The 26,982-nt window shown below is 33.8% G+C and overlaps 1 protein-coding gene across 1 annotated transcript in view; it reads right to left on the bottom strand.

Moving 5' to 3' along the window:
• The window catches only part of SEMA3D (semaphorin 3D), a 257,776-nt gene that overhangs the window by 109,413 nt on the left and 121,381 nt on the right, over positions 1-26,982 (bottom strand). The window contains exons 4-6 of the mRNA XM_053716507.1: positions 13,364-13,426; positions 12,524-12,643; positions 7,253-7,346 (exon numbers count right to left, since the gene is read on the bottom strand). Of these exons, the coding sequence (XP_053572482.1) occupies positions 7,253-7,346; positions 12,524-12,643; positions 13,364-13,426 (277 nt within the window). The remainder of the gene's footprint in view (positions 1-7,252; positions 7,347-12,523; positions 12,644-13,363; positions 13,427-26,982) is intronic.

The raw sequence follows: 26,982 nt of genomic DNA, 5'->3' as shown, positions 1-26,982 counted from the left end.
ATGATTCTAAAGGGCAATACAGGCTTTATGAATTTCAAATTTTTAGGTGAAAAATCCTGACCACGCCCCCTGCAACATCCTCGTTAGGTTGTTTTCGTGAGACCTCCGAGGCGCCGCACAGTTTTATCCAGTGAGACTACTTTTTTATAATAAAACAAACATGCTCATATTTTACACGTACGAACATTTTCATAAACTGTGTTTCTGAAGCTGTTTTAACCTCTTAGCAATAGGTTCTCAAGTCATGTGCAAGATTTACGGGGCACTTAATGTAATTGTATATCTGCATCCATAGACAATATAGGCAAATAGATGGTCAGTCAGCTTTGAACATGATCTTGCCTTCATATCAAGACTTATCAACAACTTTACTAGCATCTATGAATCTAGCACATAGTGTAGTAGTTTCCAGTTTATATCTATTATCTCATTGCTCTTGTATAACATTGTTGCATACATTGTTGCAAACACTGCTGCCATACAGTGCTAAAGCAACATGTATGCTCCTGAGCACACCTACTGTAGGTAAACTCTCATGGAAAGAAGCCATTTCAGCAAAGGATGCAAAGAAAATGTGGTAAATTTGATAATATAAGTAAATTATAAAGGTTTTTTATTGTACTTTATCTAAGTTATAAAAGTTTAATTTCAATTTATGTGCCCCTTTATGTTCAAATGAGCATTCCCCGATAAACACTGATTTCAAATACTTACAACTTTTGATTGGATACACACTTGGTGCTACAATTTTAAGGATAGGAGCGGAATAGTAATTACTACAATTCAAATCAAATTCAAAGTACTTTTGTAATAAGGTGTGAAAATTTGATATTTTATTATGGTTATATGATCATTTTTAGACAAAGCTACAGAGAAACCACTGCATATATCTTCATAACATTTGGCCTGGAAACATATATCATAGGGTAGTTTTTATATTAATATTATTTGATTAAAAAAAGAGCAGGAATTAAAGATTTATAAAACCCAAAATGATTATTTCTTGATTGAGATAGACCATACAGTTTAAAAGTTTCCCCTTTACTTTTAGTATCAAATTTACTTTGTTCTTATATTAATTTTTGTTGAAGGGACATTAAAGTCAAAATTAAAGTTTCATGATTCAGATAGAACATGCAACGCTAAACAACTTTCCAATTTATTTCTATTAGCAATTTGTTCTAATAGTTTTATATGCACACTTTCTGAGGCACTAGCTCCTACTGAGCATGTGCAAGAGTTCACAGTGTATACGTTTATGAGTCTGTAATTGGCTGATAGCTGTCACATGATACAGTGTACATGTAAATTAAGCAATCTTTGAAATTTCTGAAACAAAAATGTACTGGTACTTTGAAATTAAGAGTAAGTGCTATTTTATTGCCTTTTATTGTGTTTTTGTGGATTTTAAATTTCTACTCTATTTGTTGGTCTTATTTTACAAGAAAGCTTTCAACTACTAGAAGGCAGAAATGATTGCACAATAGAAACATTGTTAAAAGCATTCATGCAAGACTGCTTCCACAGTGCTCTAGAAACATATGCACCTCTGATTCTACCTATCTGTTTTTTAGCAAAAAAATCTAATTTGATAATAAAAGTAAATTAGATTTTTTTTTATTATTGTTGTCTTTACACCCAATTTGAATCATGAAAGAAAACGTTTTGGCTGCCTATACCACATGGGGTTGAAGCATTGCCTGTTGGACAGCAATACTCTTCAAGTTCAGGAGAATATTTTATTCAGAGATGGATACAGCAAATACATATTTGATTTAAATATATTTAAGGACTGCTTGATACATGCAAATAACTATATAAAAGAATATATTTTCTTTCCTTTTTTAACAAAATGATGCATTCAAACAGAGCATAAACCTTACTTGGTAGGCACACAGAAAAACTATTTAACAAAGCTTTATTTTTCTATAATACACCAAGAATTTCCTTTTTATATTTTGAGTTCTGTGGAACTCAATTTAATTTACTGGTTTATTTAACACAATATTTGATACTTTCAGTCAACTACAATCTTGCTTAGAAAATGAAATACCTACTTTATTAAAAACTTCCTTACAAAAAAATAAAGAAAAGTCTTGGCTCCTCCAGTCTGAATTTTTTGGCAATCAGTGGCGTTGGTGTGTGCCTGAAATGTTTGGCTCATGTGTGTAATTTTTATATTTATTTCTGTTCTTGGCATGGTGCTTTAACCAACTGTTTTTTGTGCAGGTGAGAGACATCGCCACATTGATCAACAGAACACTTGGCGAGACCAACACATTTCACTGGCAAGAGGTATAAATTCTTCAGGTGTTGCTTGATATAAGCCTTACACCAATTGTGAGTTATTTTAAAGAGAGAGGAGATTGGGTTAAAATAACTGAAGTTACAAAACCACTGTTTAGCTTTCTACAGATATAAGGTGTATCAGTATATCCTAAAGAAGGCATAAGACATTACAGTGCAAAATATTCTTATTGGAACCAGATTAGCATTCAAAGCATCTTCACATACATTAAAAACAATTGCTTAGCTAATTGATAACTAGGCCAATAGCATCAATGAGGCATTAGTTTTGGATCCCTCCAAAACTCTAAATGGTTCATAGGCACATTCATGCACTTACTTGTCAATAAAGTGAGTGGATTGATTATATGCACCCATTACATATCTGTGGGGCTAAGCAAACATTAATAGTAGATTGTTGTGTGAAGTATACCAACTTGTATTGGAACATCAAGTTAATTTATTCAATCCAGCTGATGTTAAGGCTTAAAGGGCCACTGTAAGTAAATATTTTCTATGCCTATTACTAACTAACTACCCCAAATACGCTTTTTATCAATAGCATTTCATTAACATATCTCTACCGTATATCAGAAATCTTGTCTGCAAATTTAATTGTTTTCCAAACCCACTCCGTGGGTATCCTTTCCTCTGTACCAATCCGTTTACAATACCTAGGTTTCAAAATGGCGCTTTAAACACAAAGTTATTGGTTTAAGTATTTTGAACACTCAGTGCTGAAAATAGTGGGCAGGATAACGTGACATCATCAGAGAATAAAAGATATAACTTTTAGAACGTTATGAAACTTCGTTTTGGAGAAAATATAGGTAAGTAGGTTTTAATTAATGTTTATTAACTTTAATATGTTAGTTGTTTAGCTTAAAAATTATAACAGAAAGTAATCCTTTAAATAATGGATTTCAAGTCATATTATCTTTAACTACTGACTTGCTATAGACTTAAAGGGAGAATGCACATTAAAACCCAATTTTTTTCTATCATAAAACAACTTTCTAATTTACTTCTTTCCTCTAATTTACATTTTTTTGGTATCCTTTGATAAAGGAGCAGCAATCTCCTACTGAGGGATAGTTGAACACATCAGGTGAGCCAATGAAAAGAGGCATATATTTCTGCTTTACAAATTGCTATTTTAGGTTTATTTTTTAATTTCAAAATAGATGGTTTTGTTCATTTAAACCACTACCCATTGAGCTCAAGAAAATGCAAATGAATTAAAATGGGTTGAACCTGCAGAAAGAGCAGACCTTCTTATCCTGTCTCTTTCTCCTTATAAACAAATGCTAATACTGAATAAAACAAAATAAAAAAACTGGGAACACATTAAGAGGGAAAAAAACAGTTCAGTGTCACTTTAGGTCCCTAATCTTAGCAAGACTCAGGTGTAAAACAGCTGATAGAGATTAATTAAGATAATTTACATGTATAAATACAATAAGGCTATTTATTATTATTTTGAAACTAACAGGAAAAGTGAGTCTGGGTCCAAAGGACTGATTGCTCACTGGCTGATAAGCTGAACTTCTACAGCTATGTTGGTGGGCAGTGAAACACCCACAGACATATTATCCCTCAAAGAAACTACTTCAATAGGTCCTGTTTTAGATCCAACAAATACATTTTGAATGCCCATTTTAAAGTCAAATATGTTTAAAAAGACAATTCCATCACCCTATTATACTTAAAGGGTCACTAAACCCAATTTTTTTTCTTTTGTGATTCAGATAGAGCATGCAATTTTAAGCAACTTTCTACTTTACTCCTATTATCAATGTTTCTTCGTTCTCTTGCTATCTTTATATGAAAAAGAAGGCATCTAAGCTTTTTTTTCTTGGTTCAGAACTCTGGACAGCAGTTTTTGATGGATGAATTTATCCACCAATCAACAAGGACAACCTAGGTTGTTCACCAAAAATGGGCCGGCATCTAAACTTACATTCTTGCATTTCAAATAAAGATACCAAGAGAATAAAGAACATTTGATAATAGGAGTAAATTAGAAAGTTGCTTAAAATTTCATGCTCTATCTGAATCACAAAAGAAAATATTTGGGTTCAGTGTCCCTTTAATCCTAATTAAGTAAGCATTAATATTGTTGACAGGATTCATATCCACAAATTAATCTAGTATCCCTGTCAAATTTAGCAACAAGCTTCTAATCATGCCCACGGAGCTAAAATCACAAAGACAAATTTCATTAGGTACTATTCAGGAAATACTGCATATATATAAAAAAACACAAATGCTTTACTAATAACATTATATGGGTATTTGTTGTTACAAATATTGTCTATCAGTGTGCCTTTAAAGGGACAGTCAAGTATAAATTAAACTTTCATTATTCAGATAGGACTTTTAATTTTAATTGACTTTCCAATTTACTTTTATCATCAAATTTGCTTTTTTCTCTTGGTATTCTTAGTTTAAACTAAACATAGGTAGGCTCATATGCTAATTTCTAAGCCCTTGAGGGCTGCCTCTTATCACATGCTTTTTAAATCTCTTTTCAACACAAAGAGACAGAAAGTACATGTGGGCCATATAGATAACACTGTGTTCAGGCACAGGGGGTTATTTAAGATTTAGCACAATACAATGCTAAATTTAAGACAATAGATAAATAAACAGTCATGTGATCAGGGGGCTGGAAGAAGGTTCTCAGATACAAGGTAATCACAGAGGTAAAAAGTACATTAATATAACTGTGTTGGTTATGCAAAACTGGGGAATGAGTAATAAAGGGATTATCTATCTTTTAAAACAATAACAATTCTATGGTTGACTGTCCCTTTAAACTAGAATTCAGCACTTCTGATGTAAAGCTGATCTATGGATTCACAATGTTTGCTGACCTCCTTTTGTAACCCAGTGTTAAAGCAATTTGTCCACACAATATATCTAAGAACACAGAATAGCTCCATGGGGGCTTGATTTAGTTATTTTCTATTCACAACTCATAGGTCACAAACAAAATGAAAACATCTCAAGAGAATTTTTTTCTCTAGAATCCATAGAACTCTTTAATAACTCAAAATAAATATATGTATTCACTTCATTTTATAGACTATGCTATTGTTTATTACCAATAAAAAAAATCTACATGTTAAAATATTGTTTGCATTAAGGATTAATTAATGGGCTTATTTATGTTTTAGTTTAAACTATTGTGAATTACATATTTAACACTACTTACTACAGTTCACATATTCATTGGCTGATTGAGAGAGCCACCACAGCTCTATTGGTGGGTAGAGACACACCTCCAAAATAATTAAAAAATATATAATTATTCCATAAGATAATATCTGTTTTAAACAAACAAAACAGTGTTACCTTATACATAACTTATTTTAGATGTAACAAAAATTATTATTATTATTATTTTTAAATTAGGTTTTATTATAATGAAAATATGCAGAGTATAACAAAATATCACACATTGTTCAGTGTTCTTCTTCATTTAGTTAATACATACATGAATCCCGGTACTTCCATTTGTAAGTGTTCAAAGGCTAACACTTTAAATAAATGGAACCAGTATACATTATTTCACATACCCTGAAATGGTTGGGTTACTTCCATAGCCATCCCCAATTATCCATCCCAATTATCCATCCCAATTATCGATCTCAATCCCCCACCATAAAATGAGAATTAAGGTTAATGAATGGGCTGATAAGAAAGGGACAAGAAATGCCCAGAAGATTGACGAGTTGTCTGATATTCTTCACAGATAAACAGCAGACAAAGTTGGAGACTCCTGTTTATTCCACATTGCGGAATCAGTCACTTAGCGCAATTTAGAATAGTTCAATAGTGCAATTCGGAGCTTGCAATTTATTTTGGGGTATTTGTTAAACAAAAATATTGCAGGGTCTAGAGGTAGTGAAATATGAATGTATCTCTATTTACTTCACTAGCTTTGTCCGATATACCTGAATTAAAGGACACGTCCACCAAATGTGTGTAATGTTGCCCTCTAGCCCACTTCCCCTCCAGCAGGATGACCGCGTTGAAGGGAATATTACCGCTAGCCTTGCTGGAGTTAAATACCATTGGCACAGCAGTTTAATATTCATCTCTGATACACTTACTGATGATGAGGACGTACTCATATAAATGATTATGGTACTCCAATTTTTATCTGCTCAATGTACCTGTAATTCACCATCTCACTTTCTAACTTAAGGGGGGGGGGGTTTCTAGAGTGGTTACTTTGTTTGTAAGCCAATGACAGTATTCCATATGTCTTCTGGGAAATATGACATATAGCTTCAAAGGAGGTAAGGGATTTCCTTATTTTATTTTTTTCTTTATGCATTTTAATATAGTGGGAGAGTTGCATATATTTATACTACTTATTTATCATGTTTCTTTTATCTCTGCAAATAATTTGACTGTACCATAACAAAAATGATTTTCATGTCTAATCTATAACATAGAGCTCTGGGCTTAAGTTTTAGCATAATAAAAAACACAACTGTTATAACATACAGTAGTTACAATTGTCTAACAAAGAGGTTTTATCAAACACTTGCATTAAGTATCACAATACTTCAGGACCTTTCATGTCAGCTATTAACCTGTTTAAACCCATTGGCTCTGAAAGGGTTAAGGAATGTACATCTGCACATGCTGTTGAAGTACATTTATAAAACACCTGTCCAAACTGACAGGTAAATAAAAACTGTCCAACTATGCTCTGCATAGGAATATTCCAAGCCAGTACAAATGCATCTCTGACTGCAATGAAAAGCTGAAAGCTGTGATGTCTTCCTGATGTTGTTAATGGTACAATCCATCATTGCTTTCATATTTCTCTGTAGGTAGCAAATACTTTGTCTTGTCTTCATTGAAGATTACATGCTGTGAATCAAACTATTGTCTTTCTATTTCTGTACTAAATAACTGTTTTGATGTCCCAGATTTCTAAGTGTCTTACCTGTCATTACTGAAGAAAAAGGTGGATGAGGATCAAAGGGACATTTCAGCCTTCCAGACTCCAAGTTCTGTGTGTCTAGCCTGAACACTATTTCCTGCAAAGAAACATACATGAGACAATAGAACATATTATTGTTCCCACCTGAAATAAAGAATTGAAATCCATCAACAAGTTTTAACTTCTAAGATAAGAAAAAGTATGTTTTACTCTTTATGCCAGCTAAAATATTTATATGAATTTAAATATGTTATTTACAGTCATCAGAAATAGTTTTTTTTTACTTATCTTTATGCTTTTATTTAAAATCCCTACATTAAAGGACATACAGTAATAATGTGTTACTCCATGGGGCATATTTATCAATCTCCGTATGAAGGCTCGCCGGAAACAGAAGTTATAAAGACCGCTGCTCCATAACTTGTCCGCCTGCTCTGAGGCGGCGGACAGAAATCAACCCGATCGAATACGATCCGGTTGATTGACACCCCCTGCTAGCGGCCGATTGGCCACAAATCTGCAGGGGGCGGCATTGCACCAGCAGTTAACAAGAATTGCTGGTGCAATGATTAATGCCGACAGCATATGCTGTCGGCATTTATCGATGTGCGGCGGACATGATACGATATTTTGTATCATGTCCGCTCGAACATTGATAAATATGCCCCCATATGTGGTTCTAAGTGCATATGCATCTTTAAGAGTCCATAGGTGCATACTTGACTGTAGGTTGCTTTGACTGTCTATGTAAATGTATGAACAAGGTTTGCATATGCATTTTGTCAAGAACATTCTAAGCCTGCAGTAAGAGCAAACCTAATTGTTTTTCTATCTCTGTACACATAGCTTAGACCCATATTTAGGTATCACAATTTCCACATAATTTAATACTCTGCAGTTGTTATAACACTGGGAACATATTAAGGGGAACAAAATAACAGTACAGGCCTGGAGGAAGCTAATAGAATGGTTAAACACGTGGAGGCTTTCTTTGCCTAGACTTTCTATACCTGCCTTGCATATGGTTTGGAATTGTATTAAGATTTCCCTTGATCAAAATGAGAGTTGTGTAATACAGAGATTTATGAGAAATTTCAACAAAACAGCAAGTGAAGAGTTATGCACACATATATGATTACTCTCCAAAATGTTATCTGAGATTCAGGAACTACAACTATTGTCTGGATCTCGAGAGCAGGTGGAGCTGGTTTCGGTGGTAGCGCTCCTCATGCATGGAACTTCCATTTGGTTGATGAGCTCTGAATGAATCTATTGTACTATTCCTAAGAAATTTTGGTAAGTAGTTTTCCCAAATGCCGGTCAGCTGATGGTACTGAACTGCTCATTTGTCTACTCCCACCCAGCTAGTTTTTGCTTCAGACATTATCATAATATGCCAAACTGTGTATTATACTTGTAGGACAAATACATCTAATTGAGGACCGTGACATATTACTTTGTTTATTTTTTTTAAGACCCAGCACTGGCACTTAATTCCTGCAGTTCTAATAAAAAATTTGAGTTTAAATAGGCAGCATGTGTAAGTTAAATATCTAATAACAGAGCAAATAGAGCAATAATTATATTACAAGGTGCTTTCTTCTGAGCGCTTATCTTTATGGCCGCATTGTGCAATGTCCTCAATTTCTGTCACATGACTGTCACAGTTTGCTTATTATGTTCCCAGTCATTCACTCCTCACAAGCACTAGTTGTCTCAAGCACATGGTTATGGTGGATATAATAGTCATGTCCGCTCGAACATTGATAAATATGCCCCCATATGTGTTTCTAAGTGCATATGCATCTTTATGAGTCCATGTCTCAAGCACATGGTTATGGTGGATATAATAGTCATCATTGGTTTCTCCACATACAAAGATCAGTTTACCAACCTAAGACATTCACTACACTGCATGTTGCTAGCGTGTTGTCTTGTCTTAATCTCACAATTTCCTCAGCTCACCAGATTAAGTGCTGTGTAAAAAGTTATACTTCAGCTGCTGTCCACTGTTGCGCTTCAGCACTAGCCGCCCTCAGCTCTGCGACTGCCGTGCTGCAAACTGACTACGCGTGGTCCATCATACATAGTTATTAAATATGAAACATTTTTTTTTTTTATAAAAATCAAAATAAATAAATGTCTATCAGTACCTCTTTCTTGTCCAATTCTCTTTTAAAGGTTTTTTTCTATCTTTAGCTCACAAAGAGACATTATTAATCTCCACAAAAAAAAGAATCAGTCATTGTAGAGAACAAAGGTAATGCTTATTTGCTGACAGGACTATTAAAGCAGGGTTCATCAAACTTCCCCCCCAAGGCCCAGTGCCATGAAACCACATACTTTGTGACCCCATTGTTATGCCTGGTCTCAAAACTGTGACAAATGTGCTTCTCGTTTTGACAACCTTTTTTTGTCCAAAGGGGTCTCAAAGTCATTATTAGAGTTCCCTGATCCAGACAGAGCTTTTCATTTTAAAAACTGTCAAATTTACTTTTACTAATAAATGTACTCTTTTCTCTTGGTATTCTGTGTTGAAACTTAGCTCAGTTCCATAACATAATAGTTATTCATACCAAGAGAGAAGCGCTCTACCAGGAACAAACAACAGCTCAGTAGCTAGTTCTATGGCAGCCTCTTTTAGCCCAGTTGTGCTTTTCACAGAGAAAAACGTTCCTGAAGTATATCAGTCTGACCTCGCTGAGTAAGGTCTGTTCAACCCCCAAAATACCAGGCAATTCTCCTCTGAACAAGGAACATGACAACCCCAGATGATCCGAATACTTAGTTCAGGTTCAGGACCATGCTGGTGTCTTGAGCAATGTATAGTAGCAATGTTTGCAATAATGTATAAAATTGTTACAAACATTGTTGCAACCACTGCTGCCATAGTGTTCTCAATATATATGCACACTCCTCAGTATACCCTCAAAGTAACAATACAGAGAAGTCATTTTTTTTATTTTTTTAATAAAAGTAAATTTGAAAGTTTTATTTTAAAATTACACGTTTTGTCAGAGTCATTAGAGTTCATGTCCCTTTAGAGTCATTTCAAAGTCACTACAGTATGAATTTCTTTAAGATTTTTTTTACTAATTAAAGGGCCAGTAAAGTCAAAATTAATCTTAAATGGATTGGATAGAGGATGACACTTTAAACAAAGGTGTAATATACTTCTATTATCAATTTTCCTTAGTTCTCTTGGAATCCTTTGTTAAAGGGTAATTCTAGATGTGCTCAAGAGTAAGCAAGTGTCTTTTGTCATCTGACAGCAGTTTATAACAATGTGTACAGCAAATTAATTGCAAAGACTGCTGCTATAATCTGCTAAAGACACAAGCACACTCCTAAACTCCTATCAGCCTACCTTGGTTTAATCTTCAAAAAAGGATACCAATAAAACATTACAATTGATAAAATAACTAAACTGGAAAGTTGTTTAAAATTGCATTATCTATCTGAATCATAAAACTTTAATTTTGACTTTACTGTCTTTAAATGATGGCTTTTTTGCACACCCTAACTTTGGCCCAACTTTAAGTCTCCATGTTTAACCCATCTGACTTTGTAAAACTTTGTATGTGTATGAGCTTGTGTGTGTGCGTGTGTGTGTGTATGTGTATGAATGAGTGAGTTTGTGTGTGTGAGAGTGAGGTTGTGTGTGAATATATGAGTGTGTGAGTACGTATTTGAGTGTATAAGTGAGTTTGTGTGTGTAAGTGTGTGTGGAGTTGTGTGTGCGAGTAAGTGTTTGTGTGTGTGTGAGTGTGTGTGTTTGTTGTGATTGTGTGTATGTGTGTGAGTTTGGGTGTGTGGTGTTTGAGTGAGTTTGTATGTGTGTGTGTGTTTGAGTGAGTTTGTGTGTGTTTGAGTGAGTGTGTGTGTATGTATGTGTGTGAGTGAGTGTGTATGTGTGTGAGTTTGTGTGTGTATGTGTTTGAGTGAGTTTGTGTGTGTGTATATGTATGTGTGAGTTTGTGTGTGTTATGATTGTGTGTATGTGTGTGAGTTTATGTGTGTGTGTGTGTGTGTGTTTGAGTGAGTTTGTGTGTGTGTGTGTGTGTGTGTGTATGTATGTGAGTGAATTTGTGTATGTGTGAGAGAGAGTGAGTTTGTGTGTGTGTGTGAGAAAAAGAGAGATAGAGAGTTTATGTGTATGTGTCTAAGTGTGTGTGAGTTTGTGTGTATGCATGTGTGTTTGAGTGAGTTTGGCTGAGTGTTTGGGTGTGAGTTTGTGTGTGTATGTGTTTGAGTGAGTTTGTGCGTGTGTGTGTGTATATGTATGTGTGTGAGTTTGTGTGTGTGTTATGATTGTGTGTATGTGTGTGAGTTTATGTGTGTGTGTTTGAGTGAGTTTGTGTGTGTGTATGTATATGTGTAAGTGAGTTTGTGTAGGTGTGAGAGAGAGTGAGTTTGTGTGTGTTTGAGAGAGAGAGAGAGATTTTATGTGTATGTGTCTAAGTGTGTGTGTGAGAGTTTGTGTGTGTATGCATGTGTGTTTGAGTGAGTTTGTGCGTGTGTGTGTGTATATGTATGTGTGTGAGTTTGTGTGTGTGTTATGATTGTGTGTATGTGTGTGAGTTTATGTGTGTGTGTTTGAGTGAGTTTGTGTGTGTGTATGTATATGTGTAAGTGAGTTTGTGTAGGTGTGAGAGAGAGTGAGTTTGTGTGTGTTTGAGAGAGAGAGAGATTTTATGTGTATGTGTCTAAGTGTGTGTGTGAGAGTTTGTGTGTGTATGCATGTGTGTTTGAGTGAGTTTGTGTGTGTGAGTGAGTTTTTGTGTCTGTATATTTGTGTTTAGGGATCCGAATCATATTGCTAACCAAAGAAATAAATAATAAAGAATAAGTCCTATGTTGGAAATTTTCAAGTAAGACAAATGAAATGAAAAATATAGTTACATGATAACTGTGGAATTATGCCTGGAACATTTTTTTTATGGAACCAAAGGTACAAAGTTTATCTGTAAAATGTATGAAATGCTATGAAGTCCTTTCAGAATAGGTCACAAAACATATTGCTGTCACAATCTCATCACATTATCAATCTTTACATTTTTTTACTTTTATTGCTGTAATGGTGTTGACAATCTTCAGGAAAATCTTATTATTTAGCGACACACAGAATGTGTGAACCAACCTTTTTCCTAAACACATCAGACTCCAATTCATCATCCGTCACTTCCTTACTTTCTTTTAAACAAAATATCAAGAACAAGCTGATGAAGGATATCTGTTTTATATTGTGCCATATTTTGCTGTCGATGACATTACCTCTTTGGGGGATCCAAGTTCAATGTATCCACATAAAGGATGGAATGCTCCGGTGCCACACGTATACGCATGGGTTTTGTTGTAGTGATGAAGGACTTTGATGAAATTTGCACAGTCAGACTGAAATAGGGAAATAAAAGTTCTTAAATTACATTTTTGGACCATTTAACCACTGCCCTTTAAAAATACAGTCATTATCATGCTAATTGCTCTGATGATTGTAACGAGGAAAACATTCTGGGTTCCCAGGGGCCCAAGTCTCAGACAGACCTTTTGTACCATTCACCTTGTCAAAGAGCAGACTTGGGTCAGGCGGCAGCTACCGTCTGGTATCAGGTACCCATAATGACAGAATTTGCATTAACTTAACTGATAAACCATAACAACAACATAATCTTACAGCTATAAGCACACATTTTGTTAAATGTTGAAAAAAATAAAATGCTGAAAATCAAGTCTGAAATTTTTGTGTGAAGGCAAAACATGAAGGGAACTAATTTGTTACTAAAGGGATATGTTGGGTTTTATTTCCCTTTAAGAGATTAAAACTCTATATATTGCACTTATTAGAGCAGTCTGATACAAGCATTTTGGCACATAGAAGAGATTTTTTTTTTATATATCTATAAATTCCACCAGCCTTAGGCAAACAGATAGCTATTACAATAAGCTGCCTGTTTAGTATTTGACATGTGGGAGTGAGAGATAAATAGTTGGTTATGAAATTGAGTAATATGTATTATAATAGTACGTTACACATTGCTGTAGTGACCTTAAACAATGCCATCATGTAAATCGGCTTTCTTACATCTAAGAAGATGATATCTGTAAAATACTTACACTGGCATCTTTCCCAGCAAGTTTACAAAATTCCACTCTTTCTTTAGCTGCAGGCCAAGAAATCTGAAAATAAAGAAATTCAAAATTTTAGTTTTTAATTATTTTTTTCTTATAATTGCTATTTTACGGGGGGGCGACTATAATTAAAATATTATTATTATTATACTTTATGTATGAAGCGCCAACATATTCCGTAGTGCTGTACATGGGTACAATTAATTTAAATAAAACAATAATATAAAACCTGTAAGAGACAAGACAAAATTTGACAAAACAGTCACATACAGGAGGAATTGAGAGCCTATTCCCGTTGGAACTTACAATCTAGAAGAGGCAGTGAGCCCAAAATGAAATGAGTATTATAGTATGCTTATATCCCTCAAGGTAATGGCTTTCTATTATATAAAATTACATAAAGCACACATGCTGAAATCAGCTAATTGAGATTGTTTGTAAAATTCTTTGCTGTACACTTTACAGATTATTTTATTGGTATATATTAGACACACATACACTACATATAAATGCAATAATAATCCTTTACCTATTGTCATATACCTCTTTCCAAACATCTCAACCTTATTTTTATCCTTTTATTTCCCATTTATTAAAGGGGTAGTAGAGTCAAAATTACACTTTTATAATATAGAATGACATTTTAACTTTCCAATCTACTTCTAAAAATATAAAAAGGTGCCTTTTTTATTAAAAATAGCTACAAAACACGTTATTTAGGGGGCAATTGGGGCACATTTTGAAAATTAACCAGAGATCTGATCTCTGGTTAATTTTCAGAGTGCTAATTGCTACCAAGAGCTCGTGATAGCAATAACCAGACACTTGTAATGGCTGGTTATTTATTGAGTGCCTGTAAACAGGCAAATTTTCCTGTTTACGGGTGCGCGATTCATTAGCGCTCCACTTGTAATCTAGCTTGTAATCATTAGCGCTTGTAATCATTAGCGCTCCACTTGTAATCATTAGCTCTCCACTTGTAATCATTAGCGCTCCACTTGTAATCCACTTGTAATTTATTATGCATTGCAAAAACTGCAATTTCCTTTATTTTTCTGATTTTTCTAAATTCAACCTTTAATTTTTTTTATTTTTTTTTGTCCACAGCCCCCACCTGACCATTCAACATTCTAAACAATGATAAGATAGCTTGATAACTACAGCAACTCAATCAAAGCTATCCCTACATGGTAGTAGAAAATGAGAATATGTGAAAATACCGAAGAGACTTTTAAAGGTTATGTCCCTAAACTGCAATGCAAAATGTCCTATTATAGATATTATAAATATAGAACTTAAAGTACCAGTAAATGCAGTACAATCTCATAACCAACAAATATGTGATAACAACATAAATGCAATAGCATTTACTTTGAATTTCAAATGAGTAGTAGATTTGTTTTCTGGCAAATTTCAAAGTTAATATTATTTTCTTTCTCTTTGTATCATGTGACATATCAGCCAATCACAGAATGCATATACATATATTCTGTGCACTCTTGCACATGCTCGGTAGGGGCTGGTGCCTCAGAAAGTGTGCATATAAAAAGATTGTGCATATTTTGGTAATTGAAATATATTGAAAATTTGTTTTTAAAAACTGTAAGCTCAATCTTGAATGATGAAAGTTTAATTTTGACTTTAGTGGCCTTTTAAGTGTTAATGTACACTATGCATTTATAAAATGACTTTAATGTGTCCTTTGAAGCATTTTCAGTCAGGACAGTATGCAATATATTGTGCAGCAATGCTTTTCATCCCCCTGGCTGTTACGTGGTTAATCTTCCTATTTGCATTATAATGTCACCCTTTCAGGAAGGAAAACACTAATAATTTACTCAAGACTAAAAGGGTTAATCATTAAGGTCTACTGCAAGTTTAAACCTATAATGTAGCATTAACTGTCTTTAATGTCAACTGAAGTCAATGCTTGACTGACCCACAGGATCCTTAATAAATAACATCTTAACTTCATTATTCCACTTTAGTAAATCTTTAAATGGGCCAGTTCATGTCTAGACAGATAATCTTGGCCAATGGGACATTAAATAACATAATTGAAGGCTAAACAAATTATTTTCATTTAAATATATGTTTCATTCAAACAGAATGATCTCTATACACATCTATTTTATGTTAGTCAACTCAGAGGTGAGGTACACTTAAAGGGACACTGAACCCAATTTTTTTCTTCCGTGAATCAGATAGAGCATGCAATTTTAAGCAACTGTCTAATTACTCCTATTATCAATTTTTCTTCATTCTCTTGCTATCTTTCTTTGAAAAAGAAGGCATCTAAGCTCTTTTTTGGTTCAGACTCTGGACAGCACTTTTTTATTGGTGAATGAATTTATCCACTAATCAGCAAGAACAACCCAGGTTGTTCACAAAAAATGGGCCGACATCTAAACTTACATTCTTGCATTTCAAATAAAGATACCAAGATAATGAAGACAATTTGATAATAGGAGTAAATTAGAAAGTTGTTAAAAATGTCATGCTCTATCAGAATCACGGAAGAAAAAATTTGGGTTCAGTGTCCCTTTAAAGAGCTGTGTTGTTATATGCCTAAATGCTAAACTAGCAAAAAGTCTCACAGAAGCAAGACTACATTTAGTAACATGTTTGAGTGAACAAACTAATTACTGAAGATCATCTGGTTATTTGTCACCTCTGCCCAAAAACCGACAGAGAAAAAAGCTGGGGTCTATTCATAAATATCCAACTGTAAAAAAAAATGTCATTAATCAATCAGTCTTGGCACCATCAAGTCAATATAAAGTTGTCAAATTCTCCAGAAGTTAGCTTGTATAAAATCTATAAAGGACAGTAAACATTATTGTTTTTATAACAGTATTGTGTAGTGTGTACACATTAATAAGCATTGTTAAAGACTCACATCTCTAGACACAATGATTACCTATATTTGGACCACCAAAATGACCTCTGCTTTAAACTTCAGAGCCTGCCTCTCTGTTTTTTTTACCTCTGTCAAAGGAGTGCTGTCTAATCACAACCCTCTCTATTGTGCTGTTCACCTTAAAGGGACACTTTACTCAAAAATGTTCTCCCCTTTAATTTGCTCTCAATGATCCAATTTACCTGCTGGAGTGTATTAAATTGTTTACAAGTAGCTCCTTTACCCTTATATTGGCATTTGAAATAGTTGATTTAGCATGTGGTATCCCCACCTATTCTGAAATGTTGTGGCCGCAGGTCCAAGCTATAGATAAGCTTTGTAAACACAGCCAGCAGAAGAAATTACACTTCCAGTTGGATATAGCAGAGATAAGGTAATAAAATGTTGATTTTCCATTGTTCTCTCCAAGTATTGGTGATTGCTTTACGGACAGATATAAGATAAAGAAACATGTTTATGTACACAATGTGATACAGTAATGAGATCTGATTATACCTTCAAGCTCAACCCATTTTATTAGATTGTGGCTTCAAAACACAAAATCAGAGCTTTAATATACACAAATAAACCTTAAAAAGCTAACAGTTGCCCTCTATCTCCTCACTAATATCATTCTCACCTCTGCAGTCCCCACCTCCTGTTTCCAATCCTCCTACCCATCTAGATTGTAAGTTCCCACGGGAACAGGGCCCTCAACTCCCCCTGTATTTGTCTGTAAAATTTTGTGTCATATCGTATTGTTTCTCCACTGTACTGTTATCCTTGTACCCATGGGCAGTGCTGCGGAATCTGTTGGCGCTTTATAAATAAAGAATAATAATAATAATAATAATTTTCATACATGTTTTACTCTGCAGTTCGTAAAAAAAGCAATTGTAAACACATTAAGGGAAAAACAATTTTACAGTATACTGCCCCTTTAAAGGACCAGTAAACACAGTAGATTTGCATAATCAACAAATGCAAGATAACAAGACAATACAATAGCATTTGCTCTGAATTTCAAATGAGTAGTAGATTCTTTTCTAACACATTTTAAAGTTATGTATATTTCCACTCCCCCTGCACCATGTGATAGCAATCAGCCAATCACAAATGCATATATGTATACTCTGTGAGTTCTTGCACATGCTCAGTAGGAGCTGGTGACTCAAAAAGTGTAAATATAAAAGACTGTGCACATTTTTTTTTAATGGAAGTAAATTGGAAAGTTGTTTAAAATTACAGATTTCTCGCAATGGCTTTTTCCAGAGCACAAGCATACTACATTATGGTGAACAGCGTGATTAAGAGGGTTGTGATTGCACATCAAACCTGAGACACCATTTTATTTTAAAAACAGCAGTTATTAGACATCAACCCTGGGACTCAGGTTTTTAAAAAAAGCATCAGCATATTTAGAAAGATTAGCCAGTCTCTAATGAGGCTTTTTAAAGCAAAATGAAACCCCAAATTTTTCTTTCTAGATTTGGATAGAGCATACAATTTTAAACAACTTTCCCATTTACTTCTATGATCACATTTGTTCATTCACTTTGTATCCTTTGTTGAAGGAGCAGCAGTATACTGGGAGGTAGTTGAAGATATCGGGTGAACCAATGGCAAAAGGCATATTTTTGCATCCCCCAATTAGCAGCTTGCTCCCAGTAGTGCATTGCTGCACCGGAGCCTTTCTAGGTATGCTTTTCATAAAGCATATCAAGCCAACAAACCAAATTAGATAATATAATTAAATTGAAAATGTGTTCAAAATTGTACTCTCTAGTTAAATTATGTAAGAAATGTTTTGGGGTTCATGTCCTTGTACAATACTGTTATAAATAATGAATATTTACTGGTCCTTTAAAGTTATTTTTGAGAAGTTGTGGGTGGACAAGTTCTCAGAGAGGGAAATTGGCTGCCAATAATTGCCACCAGCGATGTAGTACTGCCTGGTGTATGTAATATTGCACAAGGTTTATTTTGTGTAATATTGGACCTTGCACTTGTTCAACCAATCACACAAAAGCTGAGGTTGTCAATCACCTTGGTCTGGTAAATCTGGGGTGATTTTAATCCATAAACTCTGAGGTTCAGGAGAGGGTTGCAGCTCCGAAATGACCTATTCAGCTTATTAAATGATCCTAATTGACTGAAATTCATCCATTTTAGCAGACTTGTAAACTGAGTTCCTTAAAATGCAATTTGGTTAATTTTTAATTGCTTGTAACTGACTTTGCACCACATTTAAAAAGTGTAAAGTCTGTTAAAATTACTTTTTAACCAACCATTTACCGTATTAAGATTAATCTAAAACTACAGGTGAAATGTGTTTAAAAGTATATCTATTACTACATTTTTATTGACTAAAACTATTTAAATTAGTTTAATTTGGAATAAATGTGAAAACAATAAGGACGTGTTCATATTTTAATTAATCATTTTTGATTATAATTTGCCCAAACTATGTTTAGCAGCTTTACTTGTTATCCATTTTTCACAGGAGACTGTTATTACCAGGCTCATTATATAATATACACAGTCTATTAGCTGTGAAAATGCAATTGCTTTCAAAGCTTCTGCAAGAAAGTCCTTTCAAATGAAATCTCTCTCTTTCCCCTACTCCCCACAAGGAAGTTGATTTCCACTGCAGTGTTTTTTACATAGCTTTTCTTTAGCCAATACTATAGTAGCTATTTGATTTGTTTTTAATATAGTAAAATATTTTAATATAAAATATATTAAAGCTGGTAAAAAGAGCAGAGTAAGAGCTAAGAACAGAGTAAAGGGGAGAACACTTTTCAGTACAATGTCTCTTTGATTCCAGAAAAGATGGCATGTGCAGGGTATGTGACTTGAAATTCCTGACTTTAGGTTTAAATTCTGCAGGATTTAACAAGTCAGTTGAAAGTCAGTTATTTCTACATAGCTTAGCAAGTCAGCTTAGCAAGTCAACTTATTTGTTTCTGATACCCAAAATAATTTGTAGAACATGCCTTTAGGTATAACTTGCATTTACAAAACAGTGACTTTGATATTTATTTTTGTTTTACAAGCATATTATTCTATGCTTTATTTGTTTAAGATTGGTGAATACTTACGCCTCTATGAAGAAAGCTAATGTTTGTTTTAAAATAATCTTAAAATTATGTAAGATGATTGTCATTTAAATATCATGTTTGTTACATTTTACAACTTTTTAAATAAATGTAAACACATATGATGCATTTACAATAATATTGATTCAATGATAACCCTCCTAAATTTACTGGAAACTGCAGGGACATACATTTCACTGACAGGTCTAAAGTTTTCTGCTTTCTTGGGATTATATAATAGCTTTTAAGCCCTTGTGAAGCAGGCTTGTATATGTAAGCTTGATTTCCACAAAATAAGCCCTTCTTACCCTCTCCACCATTTCATTTAGGGTAATTAACAGGTCACTCAAGAGCAGGGGTCGGAGTTGCACAAGGAAGTCCTTTGCTGTAAAGGTGGGCAGGCAGGTTCCAAAGTTGGGAATTTTGTCTGTCTACCCTTAAATACATGGCCCAAAATACCTTGCTTCTGTAGGGAAATTCACAAGTCATAAGCCCAAACAAGGCAGTTATTAATTCTGTTGTTTTTTTTTTTCTAGCCATATATCAGAGCTCAGACTGAATTATCCTTGCAACTTAGTTTTGTGGATGGTTTTAGGCAAAACAGATGTACATGGAAGATAATTTGAATAGAGAGTTTGCTTATGAACACTTTTAGCATGGGTCTACAGTGTAACAAAATTTTACATATTTGCTGATTTCATTATGAAATATATACCTGCTAAGGAGTTTATCTAGAAAGCTAAGACCAGAGATTTCCTCACTGTTATGTTGGAATTCAAAAGTCTATATCAACTTGAAATGCTTGTCAAGTTTACAATTAAAATGTTCATTATTAAAATGTTATATATCCATTAAATATGTGTTTGACTGTTTATGTGTATGTGTGTTTTATATATATATATATATATATATACACACACACACATACATTAAACTTATCCACATAGCTATCAGAGAAAGCTGAACTAAATTGCTTTGCAATAAGTTGCATCTCTCTATGGCAGCCTAGGGGTTAACATAGTAATGTCATAATGTGAGTTCAACTGAAAGAAGACACTGGGTCAAATTAGTTCAGTTCTTTTTCTCATGTAATTCCACTGTTGTTATGATGATACAGAAGAAAGAAAACATAACCTTTTATAGCATTGTGTTAGTGAAATTTTCAAATAACAATTGCTTTACTGTTTGGGGTGGAACCCGGTTCAACTTTAAGATATGAGGATTGTCATTTAATTACACCACGTTATCTATAAATATTTTCATAAATATATTATTACAGCAACAATTCGGACTCAAAGTAATTTTTTTTTTTTTAAAATAAGTCATGTAATAATAATCCCTAATCAGCAGGATAACCGTACAGTATATAAGATATTGCTAAAAAGATGCATATTTGTTATGCTAGAGAATATTACATTTTGATTAGAAGTTATTGCACAGCAGTTTAAAATGCATTGTATGTTATCTTAGCTCCAGTCTTAGTTATGTGAATGATAAGCTGTGATTTGTACTTGGCCCGACAGATTATTTATTGTTTCGTATATTACTATATTACTACAAATATTATTTTAGTTTCATAAAACAGGCAACCAAAAAGTTATTTGGAAAATGACCCAGCTGCATTTTTAGCTTAAAGGGACATAAAACCCAAAATGTTTCTTTCATGATTTGGATAGAGAATACGATTTTAAACAACTTTCCAATTTACTTCTATTATTTAATTGGCTTCCATCTCTTGTTATCCTTTGCTGAAAGGTTTATCTAGGTAAGCTTAGGAGCAGCAAAGAAACTAGGTTCTAGCTGCTGATTGGTGGCTGCATATATATATACCGATTGTCATTGGCTCACCCATGTTTTCAGCTAGAAACCAGTAGTGCATTGCTGCTTATTCAACGAATGATACCAAGAGAATGAAACAAATTATATAATACAAATAAATTAGCAAGTTTTTTTAAGATTGTATTCTCTATCTGAATAATGAAAGAAAATCTTTGGGTTTCATGTCCCTTTAAGCTATGTCTCTAACTAATAAGATATAACTGAGTCATCTGATATTAAAAGCTAGTTTAAAATAAGGTTAAGGTGAATGTAAAGTTTAATAAATAAGTGCCTGTTTTTTAAAAAAATACTGTTAAAAACAGTGGCACTTTCATTCGTTGAACTTTACAATGAGGCTTATACTTACCTTTGCTTCATGGAACGCAGTCCAGGGATCCTCCACCTGCAACTCCTGCTGTAGTTAACAGATCCATGATGAATCCGGCTTCCTCCAATCGTTGTGTGCCTCATAAGCTGGATGCCAAAGGGAGCACACAACGATTGGAGGAAGACAGATTCGTCATTGATCTGTGGAGCTGTGGCGTGAGAATCGCCAGTCTGCTTTCCATAAAGAAAGGTAAATATTTAAAGGGCCATGATACCCAAATGTTGAAACATTTGGAAGTGATGCAGCATAGCTATAAAAAGCTGACTAGAAAATATCACCTGAACATCTCTATGTAAAAAAGAAAGATATTTTACCTCAAAATGTCCTAAGTATTCAAACCCCATTGCAAAGGACTTTAAGCAGCAAATCAGTATGCCTGTCCCAGGACAGGCAAGGGAGTGAGCCTCATTCACACTCATGTTATTTCCCTATTCAGTTTAAGGAAGTTTATTATAAAATCTCATGAGAGTTAAGTGAAATCTCATGAGTTCACAGTAAAAGAGTTCATCATGACCTCAGCACTGTTGATGCTGATTGACTGCTGTTCTATTTCTTCATTCTTTTATTTTTTTGTGCAGCAGCTAAGTATAACTTTTTACACAGAACTTACCCTGCTGAGCTGAGGAAATTGTGAGGTAAAATATCTTTCTTTTTTACATAGAGATGCTCAGGTGATATTTTCCTGTCTGCTTTTTACATTTATACTGCATCAGTTTCAAGTGATTTAGCATATGAGTATTATGTCCCTTTAAAAAAGAAGCTTCATTGTAAAATTTAATGAATGAAAGTGCCCCTGTTTTTAAGAGTATTTTTAAAAACCGGGCACTCATTCATTAAACTTTAGATTCACTTTAGGAAGATACTGAAATTTTTCTTGTTTTGCTGTTGCATCTAAAGTATTTTCAGATGTTTTTCAGCAGCATACGCACATATGCTGTGAGGGCTTGTGCACCAGTATTCAAATACTACTTCTCAAAGAGTCAGCAGTGCCTCATATGATACAAATTAAGGCCCAATTTCCATTGAGGTGGTAAAGTTTTGAAACTTGTAGTAACATAAAAATTCTCCATAGACTTTAATGGAGATAAATATTTTTACCACCAGTTTCCAAACTTTACCACCTAAATCGAATCTAGGCCTATGTCTGTACAGACACAACATACATAACTGCCAGCTGTCTAAGCTTGAATACTGGTGCACAGGACCTCACAGAATATGTGTCTATGCCACTGAAAAAACATGAATACAATTTACTTGAAGCATATTTGTTAATGGAAACATATTGCAATTTAAAAACAAAACAAAAAAAAAACAAATACACCCATGCACATTTCAATTTTGACCTTTCTAACCCTTTAAAGGAACACTAAACCCTATCTTTTCCTTTCATGATTCAGATAGAGCATGCAACTTTAAGCAACGTTCTAATTTACTCCTATTATCAATTTTTCTTCATTCTCTTGCTATCTTTATTTGAAAATCATTAATAAAAATCTTAGCAGCCAGCCCATTTTAGGTTTAGCACCATGGACAGCGCTTGCTTATTGGAGGGTGACATTTACCCACCAATAAGCAAGCATAACCCAGGTTCTCAACTAAAAATAGGCCGGCTCCTATACATCACATTCCTGCTTTTTAAATAAAGATAGCAAGAGAACAAAGAGAAATTGATAATAAGAGTAAATTAGAAAGTTGCTTAAAATTGCATGCTCTATCCGAATCATTAAAGAAAAAAATTGCGTTTAGTGTCCCTTTAAATGTAGACTGGGTCAAATGCAATATAAATTAAAAAAATAAATAAACAAAATACTACAATTATATAACTTTACATACCCATCATTTCATACATATTTAGCCACAATCATTGATTAATGTATGGTTAATCTAACATTATATTCGAAGGCCTAAATTACAAGTAGAGTGCTTAATTATCTCAAGATAATTAACCGGCCAAGCCAAGGGCAAATTGGTAGTACCAATCTTATTGTGCTTGTATTTGTCATGATTCAGATAGGGCATGTGATTTTAAACAACTTTCCAATTTAATTCTATTATCTATTTTGTTTTGTTCTCTTGGTATCCTTAGTTAAAAATGATACCTAGGTAGGTTCCGGAGCTGCTGATTGGTGGCTGCACATATATACCTCATGGTATTGACTCACCCAATGTGTTAACTAGATCTTAGTAGTGCACTGCTGCTGTTTCTTCAACAAAGAATACCAAGAAAATAAAGCAAATTATATAATAGAAGTAAATTGGAAAGTTGTTTAATATTGTATTCTCTTTCTGAATCACAAAAGAAAAATATTGGGTTTCATGTCCTTTTAATGCTTTTAAAAACCTGGTATTAACTTTTAGCACTTGATATCCTGCTTTCAAATATACTTTAAAATGCCCTAGAAATAAATGACAATGTGCAAGATAAAAAGTGGGGCGCTATTTTGCACTTTTGCTCAAGCGATAACATCGCCAGAAGTAATCTTTTTGGGTATACTCCTGTTGAGTTTATGTGCGCAAACCTGACAGGAGTTTACTTATACTTCAATTGCGCTAAACCGACATGAGTTATATTAAAGGTAGATTACAGTCAAAATTTCAATGCAGATATATAGGTATAAGTATATATATATATATTTATTTAAAATAAAAATAAAAATTCTGTATGTGAAAAACATTTGAATGTTAAATATTTAGAGTAAATACACAGTAAAACACATAATTAAATATTATAGAATTATTATTTAGACATTTTATATATATATATATATATATATATATATATATATATATATATATATATATATATATATATATATATATAATATATATGTATACTGTAAATATGACTAATTTTTATCAGATCGTGTTATATCAGTGTAACAGTTTATTTTAATGTATTTATGTTGTGTTTGGTGCAACTTTTATTTTAGCCCTAACCCTTTACATGATGTCTTCAGTCACGGTCACCCAAAATCCGTTAAATATGATTTTGCGCGAACTAACACATTTATTTTCAACTTGTAATACACGTGCAAATTAACACACCTGCGATATTCACGCTGTCTGACGTGAACAGTTTTATTGCAGTCCCTCTCAGAAATCTATTACATAATGGAAATTTTCTATTTGCACTTTTGTATAAGAGTACTGTAGCACCTACCATAGTACCGCTCCCACAATAAATATTAACCACCAATTTCGGGGCAAAAATGGAAGTGGTATGAAAGCTCGATATATTGTGCACAAATGGTGTTATCATTCCATTGGATCTTTTGTTTCACATGTAATATTTCCTTATGTCTTTTGAAGATTACAGTAATCTCCTCAACCTTTTTGAACCTAGAAGGATCTCTTCTTTCCTATAATTCAATGAACCCCTAACTCTACTGAAAAAGTTCTATCATATTGCCTCTCTTTTCTTGTACTAAATGCTTGGTGATGGTTTTGAAATGTCGGTGTTAAAATGAAAAATCCTTTTTTTTTCTTTCTAACTAACTGTCCACATGTATTCCCAGCCTGCAAAGCTCTCAATTTAAATTGATGCTGACAAAAATGTAACGTTAGACCTTTTACTTAGGTACATTTTACATTTACATGGTAACTTTTTAGTTATTTTGACATATTTCTGCACCTATTTACATCCTGTAGCTGTGGTGGTCAAACCAGGCTCACTACATAGCTTTAAGTTTCACTGCATTTTTGACTTGGGTTCAAAGTTCTCTATTTGTCCAACATGTGGTCTATAAACTCTTTTTTCTCTATCAGATTACATTAGCCAGATCTAATTGAATTCACTCATCAGTGATTATGCTGGTGATATTTTGTTTCACTGATTGTGCAGTTCTGTTAGGTATCCCTATTTCTTCTTGTTTGGCTTTTCTAAAGAAGGGCAATATCATGACAAATGGGTTATTATGCTGCTTGCTTTTAAATGTCATTTCCTGCTACAAAAACGCTGTGTGACATTTTAGACATATTTTAAATAAAAGCTTAAAACTAAATGAATACTGAAAAAAACTGTTCCTGTGCTATTGGGTTGCCTCTGTCTACCACTTGATCTGTTTTATTAACCAGTGAACTGCTAGTTTACAAACATTCACAGCTAGTTTCCCAATTAGAACTCCTTTTTTAGCAGAACAAAAATATCAGCTTTTTTAAAGTGATGGTAAACACTACCCTTTATAAAAAAAAAAACAGGTTTGGAATGTTAGTAATATTTTAGATGAAGTTTAAAGTGAAGTTTTCCTGTTTTTTAAGCTTTCTTACATTATGCATATGCTATATAGTATGATCGCTATTTTTTTTTTAAGTATTGCAATATATATGATGGTATTATAAACTATTCTTATTTACTCACGCTTCCATTATTAGCTCCTCCCTCCATTAATTTCCTTGTTTGTCACCCTATTACGTACAGAGCGGTCCCACCCACTCTATATGTACTTCAAAAGCGCTTTCTCGCTTGCCGGAGAATTTGCGCATGCGCAAACACTTCTCCATATATTCTATTTGCGCCTGTGTGAGTAACATTCTATTGCGACCTTATGCTTGCTTTAATCTGCGCAGGCGCGAAACGGGAGCGAGCCCTGCTTGAAATGGAGAGGAAGTAACCCAAACGCATGCGCAGAAGGACAAGAACCCCAAACGCATGCGCAGAAGGACAAGAACTGTTGTGACATCAAATGACGACCGCCTAATGGCCAGAGTTACCATTGGATGATGCACAAACGTGACCGGAGAGTTAAAAAAAACAAAAAAAAAAACGGGTTGTTTGGGAAACGGAATGATATAGAAAGAAATAAGGTGAGAACTGTGTTAATATATGAAATTATAAAAAATCATGAATTAAAGTACGCTTATTTTTATTAGTATTAACATTGACTATAATCGAATCCTGCTAAGTTTACCTTCACTTTAATTCATCAGTTGTAATGACGTTGCATTAAAACTCACTTATTAATATAGATATGAAATTCAAATACCCTGCGCTCTGCCGCACACTTCAAAGTCAATATTTCTGTGAACTAAAGGTTTAAACTGTTGACCAATCAGTTCTCTAGCTACAAATTCACCCAAAGGGGAGAGCACTGATTAGAGAACAATTCAAACCTTTAGCTCACGGAAAAAATTACTTTTCAAGTGTGCGGCGAAGCGCTGGATATTTGAATTTCATATCTATAATAAAAAAATAAGTTATAGCGCCTCTTCGTTACATATAATGAATTAAACACCATCTAAAATATCACTAACATTCCGGGTCTGTTTTTTATAAAGGGGAAAGCATTTTTATGTGCGTTACATATTTTGAAGGGTTCAATGTCCTTGTATATAATTCATACAATACTTTTTATTTTCTAATGTCTTTTTGTTCTTTAAATTTTATTGTATAAGACATCTGTAG

The sequence above is a fragment of the Bombina bombina genome, chromosome 6, assembly GCF_027579735.1.
Source record: "Bombina bombina isolate aBomBom1 chromosome 6, aBomBom1.pri, whole genome shotgun sequence".
Taxonomy (NCBI): Eukaryota; Metazoa; Chordata; class Amphibia; order Anura; family Bombinatoridae; genus Bombina; species Bombina bombina.
This window is presented reverse-complemented; position numbering and strand designations above follow the sequence as displayed.